The sequence below is a fragment of the Callorhinchus milii genome, unplaced genomic scaffold (assembly GCF_018977255.1).
Source record: "Callorhinchus milii isolate IMCB2004 unplaced genomic scaffold, IMCB_Cmil_1.0 Scaffold15, whole genome shotgun sequence".
NCBI lineage: Eukaryota > Metazoa > Chordata > Chondrichthyes > Chimaeriformes > Callorhinchidae > Callorhinchus > Callorhinchus milii.
Window position 1 is genome coordinate 12,224,645 of NW_024704756.1, and position 17,600 is coordinate 12,242,244.

At 39.5% G+C, this 17,600-nt stretch overlaps 1 protein-coding gene and 1 non-coding gene across 3 annotated transcripts in view; one reads left to right on the forward strand and one right to left on the reverse strand.

The window, feature by feature from the left end:
- Positions 1–10,678: 10,678 nt before the first annotated feature.
- Positions 10,679–17,600, forward strand: part of aff2 (AF4/FMR2 family, member 2) — a 182,574-nt gene continuing 175,652 nt past the window's right edge. For both annotated transcript variants that reach the window (XM_007892877.2, XM_007892886.2), the window contains exon 1: positions 10,679–10,845. In XM_007892877.2, the coding sequence (XP_007891068.1) occupies positions 10,793–10,845 (53 nt within the window). In that variant the 5' untranslated portion in view covers positions 10,679–10,792. The remainder of the gene's footprint in view (positions 10,846–17,600) is intronic.
- trnaa-cgc lies at positions 17,197–17,270 on the reverse strand. Its single transcript has one exon. It is a non-coding gene; the product is annotated as a tRNA-Ala (tRNA).

The window sequence follows — 17,600 nt, forward strand, 5'->3', positions numbered from 1 at the left end:
CCGCGATTCATCTACAAAATACAGTCAAACAACTTTACAATATATCCTGAGAAGCAATTTAAGACGTCTCAATGACGCGATAAGGCGATGTATCAGATGCAAGGATTATTATTGTTCAGTTGATGCAAGTAAATATTGCCCCTTTTCATACATGTCAAAAGATTGAAGTTGCCCGGTCTGAGTTTATTAGTTTTACACAACGGTGCTGTGTTTTGCGTGCATCATGTCTCATGGTGTTATTTACTGCACTTGTCTAAATTATTAATAGCTGTGTGGGTACAAACTGGTTATATTCTTCTCTTGCACAGTGTTCCATGGTTCAGTTGAATGTTGTCAAAGCTTGGGATCTGGAGGATGTGATGGAAGCTTCATGCTAAAAATGAATAGATTCTGTTCAATTTACAGCCCTTGGTGCTCTTGTTATATATGACCTGTTAAACTATCCGTATAAATGAAATTGTACGTTATATCGGATATTCCCTTGTGACTGTGTAAGTGACACAAATGTGGACATGCAACTAAATGCTGGAAATTCCCAACCCATATCAATGAAATGTGTTGAACCATTGCAAAGCAACAGGTTCCTTCAAGTTTTGAAGCTCTAGCTCCTGTACTCTGATTGTGCTATCAAGTTGCCTTTGCTGTAAAATCTTGCAAGCCCTATTGGAATGAATACAGGTTTGTTGTTCAAGAGCCGGATACTACAGTAAGTGTAAGGTCAAATGAATTCTGCCATGCCGCAATCAGTGACGTAAGGAACCAAGAGAAAGCTGGAACTTGCACTTGTTACAGAGTGTGAGAAAGGATACAGTACTTTGGAATTCAATTGGAAGGTATTCAAGGATATAGCTCACAACTGAGAGGCTTATAAAAGCCATCGCCTGTAATATTTTGAAGGGTGAAAGTGTGGTAGAGATACATTTTGAAATGTTGTGATTATCCGGCAACATATCACACATTTTTTTTAGTCCCATAGAAAAAAAACTAGAAAGTTTTAATTATGGAAAATTTGTGACCGTTCGGGATATTCATTTTGTTTTCGATTGCCGACATCCCAACATGGGTGTAAAGAGGCAAATGTTAAAGCAGCGACCGTGAAGATCGGGGGTTGAATTAAGGAAGCTGAATATGCCCGTCAATTTAAATATGCCTCATTCATCTTGAGTGGAAAGGTAGTGACTGAACTACAGGAAATAAATAATGCCTGTGGGTCTTTTCTGAATGGTTCTGTCAATCAGATTATCATCTTTCTATTGTGATTGTGGACACACTCTGGGCAAAATCCATGACTCAAGTTTACCACTGAGAACAAAGTGGCTCTTCAGACTCTCAGGCCCTTGCAGTTAGGTGGAGGGCCAACCCCACTTTGCACAAAATGTCTCAGCTGGTTGTTCCTCCACTTTCATTAAGCCTTTGAAGGATGAATTGGCACCATTATTGTGGAGTTTTTCAGGAAGCGAGGGGAGGAGGCGGGAAAGGATCCCATGATGCCATGTACAAGTCCTTTCATAACATTTTAACTCCTTCCCCCTTGATCTTAATCCAGTCTCATTGAAGCTGAGCGTATTTATCAGCTGCGTAACTCACAAAATACTAAATGAATTTAGCACTTTCACTTCAGATTATTTTTATATAAAAACAATAATTTCTAGGATTAAACTCAATAAAGTGCATTAGTCTCAATAAAAGTGAAGGATTCTCCACCCAGTGACAGAATAGCAAGGAGCTTGGTAATAACTTGAGTACGGAGGGGAGGGGAAAGAGAACAAAGGCACGTCACAGTATCTATAACATTACTATGCATCACAAAGCTAATCTGATTAGGCGACTATCGATTTTCAAATCTTTTTATGAAGCCAAAAATAAAACAAACATTTGATTCACAGGAAGTGCTCAAAACTTGGGAATTATTTGACTAGCTTTTATTTTTCTTTAACGCAATAATTTTAGAGTTTGACTAAATAGGAACACTAAATTAGGAAAGGGAAATAATATTTTTTTAAAAACTATTTTATGATCATTTCCAGCAATTTTCTTCACCAACAATTGTAAGAGCTGCAGTACAGTACTATGATACAGAAATAAAGAGCTATAATCTTTTTGTGAAGTTTGCTTGCCCACACAATGACAGAACGGATCATGACCATGTGGATGTTATGTTTCTTTTATGTGCTTTAATTTGATATCGTTTTCAGTCAATTTGTCGCTAATACCAACTTTACTTATGTGTTTGCAATGCATAGAAAATCCCATGAAAATGGATAATAATCAAAACTATTCCTAATGTTTTTGTGTGTAATACAGCCTTCTGCGTAAATATATGTAACCAATTTCATTGCACCTGAATTAATTCCTTACCCTCCTATCCTGCTGGCTGCTGCGTTTCATCCATAAATACAGTCGATCCAGTTTACCATATATTCTGTGAAGCACTTTGAGAAGAAGTCTCAACGATGTGATAAGACGCTATATAAAATTGAAGGATCATTATTATATAGTTGTTTCATTTGCTCATCACAATAGTGAAAGCTCCAGGCTGCTTGGGTAATATTTGTGTGATTTTACCACTTAGTAGAAAATATTTTTGGGTGTTAAATTTACTATTGGATACTCTTACTGCTGATGCACATTAAGTACAGTGAATTAATCACATGTGTTGAGCATTGTTGGCCAAGCAGAAAATCGACAATTAAATGAAACGTTAATGGGTGAGATGGACTCATTTAAACCCAGTAAACATTTTGCCTTATTTTTGAGTGATAACCAATGGTATCATTAAATCCTTTGAGCATGGGGATTAATACCAGATTACCACCAAGGAGGACAGTCTATAAGAAAATTGTTTAACCCCAATGTGCTGCACTTTTAACAACCTGCGATTTACAGATCAATGATTGATGAATTAAAGACTTTCAATGGACATAAACCAAGGAAATTAAAACCAAGGAAACCAATGATTCATCACACTGTGGTCAAACACACGGTTTGAGACCATTTTACACATTTGTTTCAATTTGTAATAGTAAACATTTTATCAAAGCTTAAGGAAAGAGAAGACCAGCACAAAGATAAGAGACACTCTGTATCCTGTATTCCAAAGCTGTCAAGTCTCTTACATCAGTTAAATCTTGGTGCCCTGAGTCTTTTACCCACTTCCCTGCCTCCTGCTCTCTGGGACGTCCTCCTGATGTGAAAGACACCATACCAAACCCAAGTATTATTATTAAAGTATGGAGCTGGGGAATTTAAGAGACAATCCTTGTGCCTTTCCATCTCTTGTTTTAGTCCTGTTGATCCTGTTAAGTGTATCAAACTAAGTAGAGAAACAGGATGGAAAGGATATCACCAAGTTATGTACATTACTTTGTTGCTACTAAACTACCTGTACTTCACCACAAATATTTTTTCATTGAAAAATGCTGCAGAACATTTAAAATTGTAACGGACGCAACCAAAACAACTAACATCTGAAGACAACTTTGCAACTCCTGTTCCAAAACAATATTGCAACACCCACTGGCTTTCCCCTCCTAATAAAAACGTCATGGCAGTTTGGTTTGCTTTCATAACAGCAAAACTCAATCACTTGATGAAAATCGGAATTAATGTTTTGAACATTGTGGGTAAATGGCAAGGACACAGACTGCTGATGCAAAGAGAATGGCAAGGAGGCATTTAAAGATGCGGTTTAAGATGTATATTTTTTACAGCCTATTTTTTAAAAAAACTGAGTTCCCTGACGTGCAAGACAAAATATAGCTTTACTCATAACTCCTAAAATTTGCTGGAACCTTAAATTTTATATGGTGCACATCTGCTGCCATCAGCAGTGTCTGACTCATTACAAAAGGTCAAGTGGTTCATTTCTTGTTGTTAATCTGATTAATTTGTCTAAGGTATCTAATGTTCCAATGGATGGCTTGACTTACCACCAGTGGTAAACCTGGAAGTGCAAAAGCCATCAATCACATGCTAGCTCTCGGGTGATAATTGGATGTTAATGTCCCCATTCACACTCAAGTGGCTGCTCACAGGACAATCCTGCTGCTGAGCCATACAAAAATACAACCAAAAATCAATCTAGAGTTCTCACTTCACTGTCTTCGTTATTATAGTTTCAAAGCATAACAATTTCCCAAGATGTGGAGCCCACTGCATTAAACTAGCAACATCTCGTTTGAATTCAGCTGCAAAGAAAACATTGTGCTTGAATTCCGTTTTTGGAGAGTGCCGAGTATATAAAGTATTTTTAACTGACAAATCACACTTCAATTTTAACAAGCTCTGCAATCCTTTATTTGCAATTCAACAGTTGAGTGATTTGAGGTGAAAACCAAGGAGGTAAAAGTCAAGGGGGAAGCTCAGTCATCTTTCCCTTTCCAACCAGGCAGTCCGCAAAGATTCCCTTGGATTCATTCCCACAACTGGGAAGACATTTGTGCACTGAGTCAATTGGAGGCATTTACCAGGATCCGCTTCCGTTAAGTAAATTTAAGATGACTATCTGATCAAATACATTAATACGATCAGAACATATTTACTTTTCTTGATGTTCAACCAGAACTAATACAACTTGTAGTAATTTCTGTCTTAATATTTTTGAAAAAATTACTGCCATAATTAATTTCACCTTCAGAGCAGCTCATTCACGATCGGGAACATACATATTTGCTTAGAGAGGTGTGAAAGCCTTGAAAAGGGTTAATACTATGCTAAGTCCCTTTATATTGAATGACGTGTGTGTGTGTAAAAGAATCTACATTGGTGCTGTTTGCATGGATGCTTTGGAAAATGACTTTTTTGTCATATCAAATATGCTTGACACATAATTTAGCCAACTAATTAGCATATGGTCATGAACATATTGGCGGCAGCTGCTTTATTTCCCAATTCCAACAAGGTCAGTAAATTGTGCAACATAATTCAACATAAAGTTACATTAACCTGAATTAATTTGATAAATAATTAGTCAATTTCAAGACGGTTGATTTTCATGTTGGATTATTTGGCTAGCACAATTCAGTAACTCCCAATTGCCACTGTCACTATTTCTAAAATTAAGTGACTGATCATATTAACCCCATCAAATGTGAAAATAAATTTGACTTGTGAGGGGAAAAATGCAAAAACATTAGATGGTGCCCATAAACCTGGATATCCTGAATTAATACAGTGAAGTATAATATTTGTCATGGTATTCGATTTAATTATCAGTGAGTTTACTGCACCCCAAAATAATAATCATACTTAGAGCCCTTGTATTTGATATAGCGCCTTTCACGTCGGAAAGATGTTGCAAAGAGTTTAGCAGCTTTTTTTTCACAATAACTATGGATTTTGTCACTGAATACGGCAGCCAATCTGAACACAGCAATGCTCTACAAACAGCCATAAAGTGAATGACCCATTTTATCTTGGGGTGGGGAGGGGGATTGTTGGCCAGGACACTGAGAGAAATTCACAGTAGAAGATAAATCCTTCCAATATTTCCACTCCCCTTGGCTATCAGTCAAATGCAACCCACATCTAACCAACATTTGTTAGTCTGAAAAACATTTCCACAGTGTGGTTCAGTGCTTCCAGTAATGACAACTGCAGTTTTATTCTTTGGTGCATGTAGCATACAATTTTGTCACAAGTCAAAAAAGATGTGTATGTCCACAAAACACAAAGTCGCTCCACTTTACAGTAAAATTCTAGTGAAGCGCTTTGACATATCCTCCTGATGTGAAAGGCATTATATATCAAATAAGGTTTAAGATTATCCAGTAATTTACTCGCCTAGTCAGAGAATTTCAATGTGTCCATGAGATGTTGTTTTTGAAACCATGCTGCCTGCGCGATGTAATCTGCCTGTTCCTTTGATGAATATTCATGGACTTCTGTAAAATGCTTAAAGCATTTTCCCCGATGGCCGTGTTAGACTAACTTGTTTTATAATTCTTTAATTCAAGTCTCCCTCACTTACACAAGCCACTTTTCAGTCCTCTAGTGTACCTCCAACCAGTGGAATACTGATATCTATTTCACCATGAAAAGATCTACATAATTCACTCACTTGTAATTTTTTTAAATTGCCATGTTAATGGAGGGCTTGTGTTCTCCTGTATTTATTGGGTGCTCTACGGAATTAAAGCAACTTAAAGTTTTTCAGATATTTACAGAAATATTGTTGTAATAATAATCCTTGTTTTTGATTTAGCACCTTTCACGTCTCAAAGTGCTTCACGGGAAATACTCTAAAGTGGATTGATTTAAAGTGTAGCAAAACATAAAGTGCAATAGTAGTCCACAAATCACTGAGAACTATATAAGTACAATGCAAACGTACTTTCATAGCCCTGTTCACAATAGGGCCTTTGCCAAACAGCCAGTTACTTGAATGATTGAGAATAGCACTGGTAATTGATGCTGATTCTTCATAGTCAATTATTCATGCAGTGTACAAGGTTACATCATAACATATGAAAGGCCCAGATGTGCGCTTAATGATGCAGCAAAGATTGTGCACAAACAGTGGGGAGGAGTAAGCTAGAGCAGCAGTTAAGGATGACAGCAGGTAGCATTGAATTCTCCATGAGTTCATGCGGACACATTTCCTTTTTGCAAGTCCATTTTATTAATGGGTCAATAATCGATGATTCAGGGCTAGAAGGGGCTGCAAAGAGTCGCTAGCCTGACAGCTCTGGTGCAAATGCTTTCAAATAGGAAGAGAAAACAAAGCTGGCATATGTAAAGTTTGCCTTTTATTAATACCATTCACCCAAAGGAGTAGATTGAGTTTGGTTGTGTTGATCCAAATTGGATTCGGTCTCCCAAGTGTTTTAGTCAGTATCTTTTCTCTGAACAAGGGCATGTATTGGATGTTGTCAAATTATACTCCCAGCAATTTGGGTCAGCAGATAATCAGGTTTTGAAGCCAATTGCTTAGGAGCTGGGTTTGAATCCACATTCTGAGGTGAGGCCATGAAAATACAGATTATTTAAAATTTCAGATCCTCTGAACCCAAGGTCCAAGGTGTTGCAATTGCATGACATGTCGCAAAATGGCAGGGGTTAAGTAGCGCTGGGTAATTTTGAAACTAACTTATTGTGAGTTCTTTGAAGAACATAAAAGTTACGAACCGAGTTCAACACTTAGCCATATTCTGGGCATTTTAAAATGCTACCGTTAATAGAGTAAATCTGGAACCAGGTGAAATTTCTCCCAACAGTTCTGACAATAAAGAGCTCTGAGATCCTTTTGGAAATGTAACGTGGGTTCCCCCGGTGGAGACGTGCAGTAAAGCAGCACTAACACCATCCTCGCCAGAAGATTGTACTGCACTTTAGTATCTGTCTACAGCAATATGCCACACATAGCCACAAAATGATTGACCAATTTTATCAGGGGGATTGCTGGCCAGAACAACATGAGAAATTCCCTTCTGATTTTGAATGGTGCTCTGGGACTTTTAATGGCCACTTGAACAGGCAGATGGGACCTCGTTTCAATGTCTCATTCTCAATAATTACAATAATCCTCTGCTGCTCGAGTCAGGAGGAAGGCTTAAAGTGCATCACGCAAAGTGTAGTGACTGTACCAAGCTTTAGGCAAACGGTAAAGCGCAATTGTTCAGCGATTTTGTTTTTAAAATGATAAGTCACAAAAATGATTAAAACCAAATTGCACACAACACAGAGCGAGAGAGAGAGAGAGACGGATAAAGAAGCCAGCGGAACTGTATGCAAGTCATTCGCAACACTCTTGCGGTGAGAACTCAATTTTAATGATTTACACGCATGATTAATCTCACAGAAAGCTTGCGAGACTTGGTTAAGAGTGACCTCTGCACTATCTGAACAGCAGCAAAGCTTGCCCTGCTGAAAACATCACCTGCTGGCTGAAGATGGAAATGACAAAGCTCCTTCCGTACAAGTAGAACAGGGAATGTGAGTTTGACCTCCAGGGAGGAAAGTGTTAACATTTTATCATCTGAACCAGGGCAGTTCAATGTTCAAAAAATATATATTAATGTCACTCATGCTCTGAGGGATGGAAACCTTCTGCTTTTGGAGTCACAGCAGTTGGGATATCTGGGGGCTCCACCAATGAGATTTCAATCCATTGCCCCGATATGCCACTTTAAATTGATCCCCTTTTTCCACAGTCATTCCTGGTATTTTCTATTGTTGACGGCTTGCCTCGAAGCAACTTCAACTGTATGTCTAGCATCTTAGAATGACTTAGAATGACTGATATTTTGCACTGTTCATCCCTCTTCCACCCCCCCCCCCCCCCCAACACACACGCGCGCACACTTTCAGCAATTTGGAACAACAGCCAAGCTAAGAGGAAGCTGGAAGAAATATAATTCTCTAATCCTAGCACAATGGCAAAGAGACAAAGAATAAAACAGCATTAAATATTAACAGTATATCAATACTGTCAAAGTATTGTACACAGTAAATGCACAATACCATAAATATTAAACTATGTAGATCGCTTGAACTTCACTTACTGTTAACTTCGAGGCAGCTATATTACTGTGTAGTGTCAGTTATGTCAAATAAGTAAATACCTGATGGGTGAATGGTTCTGTTAAAGGAATGAACATTGGAGATTCAAAATCATTTTCTATCTGCACTCATTGGTTTTGCTTTTCAATCCAATCCAATTTGCTCTCTGCTTCTGTGAGGTTAGTACTGGATTTCCCTTTGCTTATGTGAATGCAGTTTTGCTATAGTTTCAGGCCAGATTACAACCACTTGCTGCATTATTTTTGGTTATTTCAGCGAGCTACCAAATTAGTCAGTTGAAGTAATGCCTGTTATTAAAATTTACAGACAACTGTGCAACAAAGTTAAAGCCTGCCAGAAATTGCAAATTTGAAGTCGGGGTTGCCACCTAATAAGTTGTTGACAATGAAATGTATTCTGTGGCTGAATCCATATAACAACGGATCTCATAAATAAGGTATACACATCCCTTTTGTGAGCACAATTTTAAAACAATATTCAGCAGCTCGGTTGAATCGTATTCTGTTTGTGACATTGCTTGGGAGGTTCCAGTTTTTTTTTTGCTGAAAAAAAACACAAAGACCACAGAGATTTAGGAACAATCACCATGTTGTCGTGTTTGAGACAGCCTTAACAGCGGAGATGCCCAGGGATCTGGTTGTTACTGAATGATGGTGAGAGTGCTCTCAGCAGTGTTTTGTTCACTAAGTCTTGGCGACTTACTTGCACGTAAAATAAATGCATCTTCTATGCACCTGAGGTAACGAGTATGTAGAATAATGATCCTTGCATTTTAAAGCCTCTGGAGTGTCAAAACATCTCAAAAGAGCTTGGCAGTATTTGCTGTCAAGTGTAGTGACTGCCCTGCACCATGTATTCTATCTAGATTGAGGTGATTTTGATTTGCTTGTGGATACCCTTGTTTGTCCCTTCAGTTTCAGATGTACACACCTCTTCAAGAAACAGTGACATGTGGTGCAGTGGCATGTACTCCACACGCCTAATAATAATCCCTCCAAAAAAACAATAATAAAATTGGTCATTTTCAATCTACGACTGTTTGTGGGACATTGCTGTGCGCAATTGGCTGCCGCGTTCGCCCACAAATATACAGTCAATTCACTTTACAGTGTGTTCTGTGAAGCGCTTTGGGACGTCCTCCTGACGTGAAAAGCGCTATATCAAATGCAAGGATTATTATTATTATTATGTATTGCTGTTTGTGCTGCCCAAACAAATTTTGTTATACAGTTATTAAATCTGCGCAATGGTTGTTGGGTTGCTAAAATATTGTTGGGTAGATGGTAATTTATTATTGTTTAAATGGCCTAATCCTATCTGTCCAGGAGATTTCCATGATGATGCTGTTGCTACACATTTGTCCTCTGATTTTCCTGATTTCCACACCGCCTCCGCATTTGCACTGACCTGAATAAAAATAATAATCTGTGCATTTGATGTAGAGCCTTTCACGTCTGGAGGATCTCGCAAAGCACTTCACAGGATTTACTGTAAAGTGTAACGACTGTGTATTTTATAGACGTACCCTGATTGTGACATCCAATTATTCAGTGGGCCACATGTGGACACAAACTATTACTGATAAGCTATTAGATTCAATATGTCCAGATACCCCTATAAGTTGCACGGCATTCGTGCACTAAGAATTTTTTTTGTAATAACGTCTCGGACAAATTAATTAAATATCTTGCACAGGAGGGAGCGCGCCAATCCTACATCTCCCTTTATCTCTCTTGCCACTGTTCTCCGCACATGTGGTTTAGAGTGCTGCGTACAGTACAGGGCTTAAGATCACATTCTGCATGGAGACATCTAATGTGCTGTAAGTCGCAGCCACATTCTGGACCTGGAGATAAAAGCAGACGAAGCAATTGAGTGCAGAAAACTAGACTGATAAAATGCGGGAGGAAAGACAAATGCCCCCTGCCTTGCACCCAAACCCCCTTCGCCTGCCCTCGTCCCTCATTGACTTCAAACAGCTGTTTTTGACAGAGGTGGAGTTTCGCTGCCACTGTGGCTGGAATATGCCAAATCCTTAGCTGATAATGTGCTGGCTCCATGTCATGGCTTCTTGCTGCCTGAAGCTCCACCCCCCCTCTGTGTGATGTTGAGACTGCCTCACACAGCCAGGCAGCCTGAGCCAGCATTCTCTCACTGCGAGAGCCATCCGGCACGTACAGTTACTGTACAGTTACAGAACAATTGCTGTATATGCAGTCAAGTCCACTCCTGTCAGGGACACTAGTTCCACCGACCTGATCAGCAAACTACGATGGACCTCTTCGAGTTTGACTTTTTCAGAGACTGGGAATTGGAACAGTCGTGGTAGGTCGCTCTCTTTTTTTTTTGCCTTTGTTATGAATAAGCTTCTCCATGCTGTAGTTCAAGCCTTGTCTCACAGGCTAACCTCCTACTGGTTCCTGCCTCAGTTGCTATTATTGTGAAACACTGAGGACTGCAGCTTTTCGATACAGCTGCACTGGCTTGTGCGAGTCTAAATTCACAACAGTGTTTTAGTGAAGGTTTCCTTTGTCTTGTATTTTATTTCTGCAAAATCTTTTGTGTACGTAAGGCACCAGAGAGACACCTAGTGCTCCTTTCCACTGATGGACTGACTTTAAGTTTGAAGCTGGATATTCCAGTGTAAAGTGAATGAATGTTTCCAATTAACAGGGTGACTGGTAGGTTTTTAAGGTCACCGTATGACAGATATGTTTAAAAAGGGTAAATCAGAAATGGCTTAAAGCTGCACATTTAAAGTGCAAATTGCAATCTGCAGGGGTTCATAATTCACCATCAATTCTTAAAGAAGAATAAATGTGGACATGGGTGAAAGTTTTAAGCCCGCGCCGCAATTTTCTCTTTCAAGAAAACAATCCTATTTTTTATGGACGTGAGTTTCATTGCGTTTGTGCAGTAATGAGATCATGTATATGTTTTTATAAACGTACTATCGAAAATATATTTGAAATTTGTAATTTAAATATTAATTAAAAATGCGTGAAATCATTTCCAGATGTGCAAATAATTAAAATGTATGTGTGTGTTTTTTTTGGGGGGTGTGGGGGGGGGGAGAGGAGGGAAGGGTTCAAATTCTACTGCAGTCCTCAAAGGGTTAACCGCAGAAATTCATTCAGCCCTTTAATTTTCCTTTAGCTGAGGGCTGGAAAATGGTAGGTAGGGATGCGCTTGCAATGTTGATTAGATTGATTGAGAGCTAATTTAAACTGATTTGAATGTGCTTTAGTTCTATTAAAAATAGCATTCCCTCCCCACACACATTCTGTTTCTTCTCCCTCTCCCCCCCCCTCCCGGAGTTTAATTTAGTCATTCTGACAATACACAATGCCATTGTGCAGATTGTGCCAAAAGTTTCTGCTCTGACTGAGGAGCCCATCATGATGTTTATTCTTTTAGTTCAGTTTTATTTCTGTGTACTGTTTATACGGCAGATTAGTATCTTACTTCCTTTTTTGTTGTGTTGGAGTGGTTCAGTGGTTGCGTTTTCGCTGGTAATCTTGGATGCGATATTGATAGTCAAGCAGGGGCTGGTAGGAGGGTGGGTGGGAGAGCAGGGAAGAACTGGTGTTTGTGTGTGCGTGTATATGGTTAGGTGGGGTGGGGGAGATTAGGTTGAGGGAGATGCATGTAGTCCTGACGGGTGAATGATTGGTTGATAATAGATAGAAAGACAAATAACAAATGCTGGATATCTGCTTCAGGTCAGTCCAGATCTGGAAGGTTAATGTTTCGGGCTGAGGCTCTACAGCAGAATTGGTAGAGGTATGCCTGACCCTTGGTTGCCCAGTGACAGAATGAATCTGATGAGTGTTAGCCTGGGGTTTGATCACTCATGGCCTACCAGTGTGTGTCGGATCCGTAGTGATGGTATTTGTTCATTCCTTGTGGTCCACTCTGCGGTGTTGCATCCCTGCTATTTCAGGAACTGTGTCCATCCGATGTGATTACTTGTTGGCTTTAGTGGAAGTGTAGTGTGTACCCCTCATCCATGATGCCCTGGTGGTTATGGTTGTCAGAAAGAAAACTGAAATGTTTACAGTGCCTCATCATGTCGCAATGTACCAAAGTGATTCACAGGTGATTTACCGTCAAGTGTAGTGACGGTTCCTGCAGGAGAATATGCCATCTGCACCAGCTTGTGGATTGTTGCCCTATTCTTTGGGAATGGAGTTATTAGACTGCTGCGGCCGACCATTTGAACAGGCGTTCCAGGGTGTACTGAAGTCCAATGTGTGACTTTAAACCCAACACCTTCTGACCTGGAGGCGAGAGTGTAGACAATTGAGCCTGTCTGACACCTGGCAGTCTCTTGTCAAATTGCTGCTGCCTCAGCAGTGTCATGTGCCCAATCCAATGTGATGGTGTAGGGAGCATACGTTTATCTATGGTGATTTGTTTGGGAGAAGGGTGAAGTGATAAACCTGAGCTCCTGACAAGCTGGGCAAGAACGCATTGGAGTTTCTTGTAATCTTGTGGCGATGTAGCACAAATCCCTGATAATCTTCCAGAGGAGAGAGGAGCGCGAGCCAGGACTTTAATACAGTGGATGTGTTTATTTTGCAGCTTTTTATTTGCATTTTTGGTTTTAAATTCAGAGAATCTGACTATTATCCGAATGGATCCTTGAACAAAAGTAAAATGCAAAATGTTTTAAAGTTAACTTTTTTTAAAACAAGTACATGCATCCGAGTGTCTGTGGATTTCCGATAATTAAATGCTGTGCAAAAAGGTTCTGGAAGTAAGAAATCATTACAAGGTTGAGTCAAATCTTTAAATTTTCCGCGTACAGAAAGTTTAAAGTTTTAAACTTTAAACCATAGGCCAGTGTTTTGTAAATCAGTAAGCTTTGGCGCAGAAACACACATGATTAGTTAATGGTTACCTTATTTTTTTAAAACCAAATAATATTTGAATGGAGAATGTTGCAGTCAGTATTCTTTTGGCAATTTCAGTCATTTTTCTGGGGGCAGTTCGATAATCATCATTCGGCTGTGAGAGCATTTATGCAACATGGTTTGCATTTCAGATTTAATATAAATCTTTTTTTGGCAAATCAGTGCTAAGAGGAAAGATTTACAGAACTGGTAGGCAACTTTAATAAGATTTTATCTGGTACAGCTGCTATGCATGAATGTAAGGTCTGACCTGAAACAGTTCACCTTTGTTTAGAATATATGATCCCCTCCAGAATGTCAAATTATGTTGAAAACTCATTTGATCTGATACTTTGGAATGCAGTTAACTCTCAAAAGTACAGTCTCTTAATGGAAAGTGGAGCCTGCCTTGCAGATGGCCTGTTCACACTGTTAAATGCTGCAAATCTAGAGCTTTGAACTTTCTATTTATGTAGCATCAAGAGCTGTTACAATTTCTGCAAGGACATTTATTGTGTTTCGATGGATTGCCTGCCTGGTGATGAGTTTAATGCTGCTTTTGTAACTTGAAATTATTTTCACATTCAGCTCAGTAGATTGCTTATGCCATCAATTATTAATCACTTGGTTAATTGCTGTACAATTGTTACACTGCTGTTTCTGCTGCCACCATTTTCGATTTGTGTTACCTGGAGAATAGTGATTCAACTACTGCTGTTTCAATTACATCTGAGGTGTCAGAAATATTCAGAACTTAGTGAAAACAATCATCCCGTAAACGAGTGCCAGCGTCGTATGGTTTAACGTAAAAGCCATGCGAAAAAATATAAAAGCTACTTTTATTTTACAAGCGCGAGCAACAATTAGTGAATAGTCAAACTGTGATCCCTACCTACATCCTCAGTTTATTACTGTGCATTGGAGTTGGGTTTCTTCCATTGGTTGATTGTGATAAACTGTACGTGCGTCAATTGATAAAACGTAAATGAATTTGTGGGATTGGGCATAAAAGGTGGTTACTTTAGGACAAACGTTTCTGGCAAGAATCACCCCTCTCCCCAGACCACGATCCCAAGGGCTCGGGTACGGTCTACTTTGGAGAGCTGGGATTATTTACTCCAACCCAGCATGTGGTCTTTGAGTCTTTTTGTTTTATGTATTCACAAGGGCCACATCCCACTGGTGCATTTAAAAATATTGGTAATGGTGCCATGGTCTCACTGCTCCACCAGCAACTGCCTCTTAAAATTCGAGTCTAAAAGCAGCAAGCAGGAAATGGCTGCTGTCCCCAGTGGGGCAAATGCTTTAAAGGGGAATCATTTTTAAGATTTTACAAGATGTTTGCCAAACAGTTCTTATGTCTGTTTGCAAATACACAATTCGAGTCGGGTTGAAAAGCATTAGATGCCACTTGTACATTGCAGCTCATTGTAGCTCCGCCGGCTATTTGTTCTCTCCCCCCGCCAACTTCCCCCCCCACCCAACCAGGTGTTGCGGTCTAATTCATGATGGTTTCGTACGTAATTCGTTGATAAGCATGCAAGTCATCATGAAGAATCCTTCCAGTTGTCTGAAGTATGTCAGGTCAACCCTAAAGAAACTCCATACCAGCATCAGATAGTGTCGACGTGACATATTTCAGGTTAACCTGGCGTGTGTACTGAAGGCTCTGAGTCATTATGAAGAAATCTCATTAGGAATTGCCACATTTTATTCTACACTTATTAAAAAAAATACTATATATTTTTAAAACAGAAAAAGTGGGTAATTTAAATACAGGTTTATATCTGTTCCGATGCTCTGGAGTCTTTTCCAGAGCACATTCCAGGGTTGAGATGACATTGATAAACCTCTCAAACCTCGCTCTTGCAATTGCTCTTCATCTTGATGTGTTACTGGCTTGCATACAGTGCAGACGGCATGTGTTACACTACATGTGAGGCGAGACAGATTAACATAAAGTACAGAATTCGCACTTTCAGTGAAATTGCACTTGTAGGCTCGTTCTAGTGTTGATGGTAATTGCGAGCATAAAATCAGCCCATTATCTCCTCCGATTTGCACCACAACCTTCCTACAGTGTCTGAGAACTTGTCATTTTTATGAATCTAATCAGCATACTGTGGGTGACGCTGGCACACAGTATGAACACACTTTTAACATTTGAGAGCTGTGTTCCTTCCTGCAGACTGTGAGACATTCTTTCTATCACTTGGTTTGAGGCAAGATTTTTTTTGCCAACATCGTGGAAAAGGAAACAAGACATAGAAGATGTTGTACAGCTTTAACTTTTTTAAAAGCAAAACAAAATGCAGTTAATGGTACAGAAAGGGGAACTGGAACAGTTGGTTGGTATTATAGATTGATAAATGCAAATCTCAAGAGGATTCAGTTTCAAGGGGAAGATGCAAATAAAAATAGGGTTCATCTACGAATAGTAGAAGTTATTTTGTGTTTCGAGCAATGTCTCTAAGTAGTTCACGTTTCAATAAAATGCATTGATCTGGTCTACTTTGTTAGTAATTACTATATTTGGAAATCCACAAATGTGAGTATCGTATTATATCCTTGATGGGATCATTACATCATTGATTCTTTTATTGTAGTACCTTGTAGTTCTAAATTGGGAGCTCAGTGTCTAAGTTAGGGCTTGGATTTGGCCTAGTGTCTATTTATAAGCTTGACATATTCATTATTAATACTGTTGCGGGTTTTAAAGTTGCTGCATTTCTGATGACAGGTGCAGACGGTCCCATGTTCTCGTGCAGGGGACACACACGTTTTAGTAAAGACGATATGGTGCTCAGAGTGCTATTTTAAAATGTAGCTGTGGCACAAGAACTAAATTCCTGCGTAAAGGGTATAGCAGTGTATGAGCTTAACTGGTTCACAGGAAGCAGACAGTGAAATCTATATTGCCCAGCAGAGCAAATGGAACTCTGAGAACACTGAACCAAATTAACACAGGGCGTACAACAACAGCACAGGAGGTTTATGCAGCACTGCACAGTGGGCTATAATGCACAAGAAAGCTTTCCAGAGATAGTATCTGAAGTGCTCTGTATCTCAATTACTGAAGAAAGGAAGTGTACACAAACCCACTGTTATAAACTCGCTACACGCCATCCTCCACAGAAAACATGCATGCAGCGCGCATTGTAAATAAATCGCTGCCCTACAATAAGGGGAGAGTTTTCACAAAGACACATTTTACACAAAATGTAAAACAAGCAAGCGGTTGCAGTTGTTTCTGTTCTCGCTGCAATCCCTGTAGTAGATGATAGATAATAAGCCTGAACGGATGCATTGCTCAGCTCCTATTTGCCATTATAAATGATGCGATGTTCAAACATCTGTCTGGCTCGCCAGACCGCTCCCAAAAAGATAGGTTGTGAGAGATGCCAGACATGTCCTGAACCTCATCTTCTAACCTCTGTAATCTGAGGTGTCGGTGAAATGGAGAGATACTATCTATAACAATAATAATAATAATAATCCTTGCAATTGATATAGCACCTTATCACGTCTTTGAGACATCTCAAAGTCCTTCGCAGAATATATTGTAAAGTGAATATTTTGTGGGCGAAACGCTCCAGCCTATTGCGCACAGCAGTGTCCCACAAACAGTCGTGGATCGAGTGAGTGATTACATTTTTTAAAAACATTTTTTNGAAGGAATTATCACCCCCGGAAAAGCGATCCGCAAATCGATTAACAACGGGGTTACTACTTACTTCTAGGGAAAGAGAAGCATGTGGAGTAAGGAAACTTGTCCAACATTTCGCCCTGCTTGGGAATCGAACCCAGGTCCTCTCGCTTGCGAGGCGAGTGCTCTAACCACTGAGCTACAGGACTCCAATCTAGGGTGCGTTGGTTTAAAAAAAACCTAAAATGAGATGGAAAAAAATAATGATAACAATCCTTACTTTTGATATAGTGTGTTTCAATTGGGAGGACGTCTCAAAGCGCTTCATAGAATATAATGTGAAGTGTAGTCACTGTATATGTTTCTCATAGAGAATCGGCGCATATACGCATTTCAGTCTGTGTACACAGAGCGCGGTGGTACATGAAACCTTCTTTTGCTTTTTTTCCCACATTATTCACTATTTGACTGTTGCTTCCATCCTCCCGTTAGTCACCCTGTTACAGAGGGGGTGTTGCAAGGGCACAGTGGTCACACTC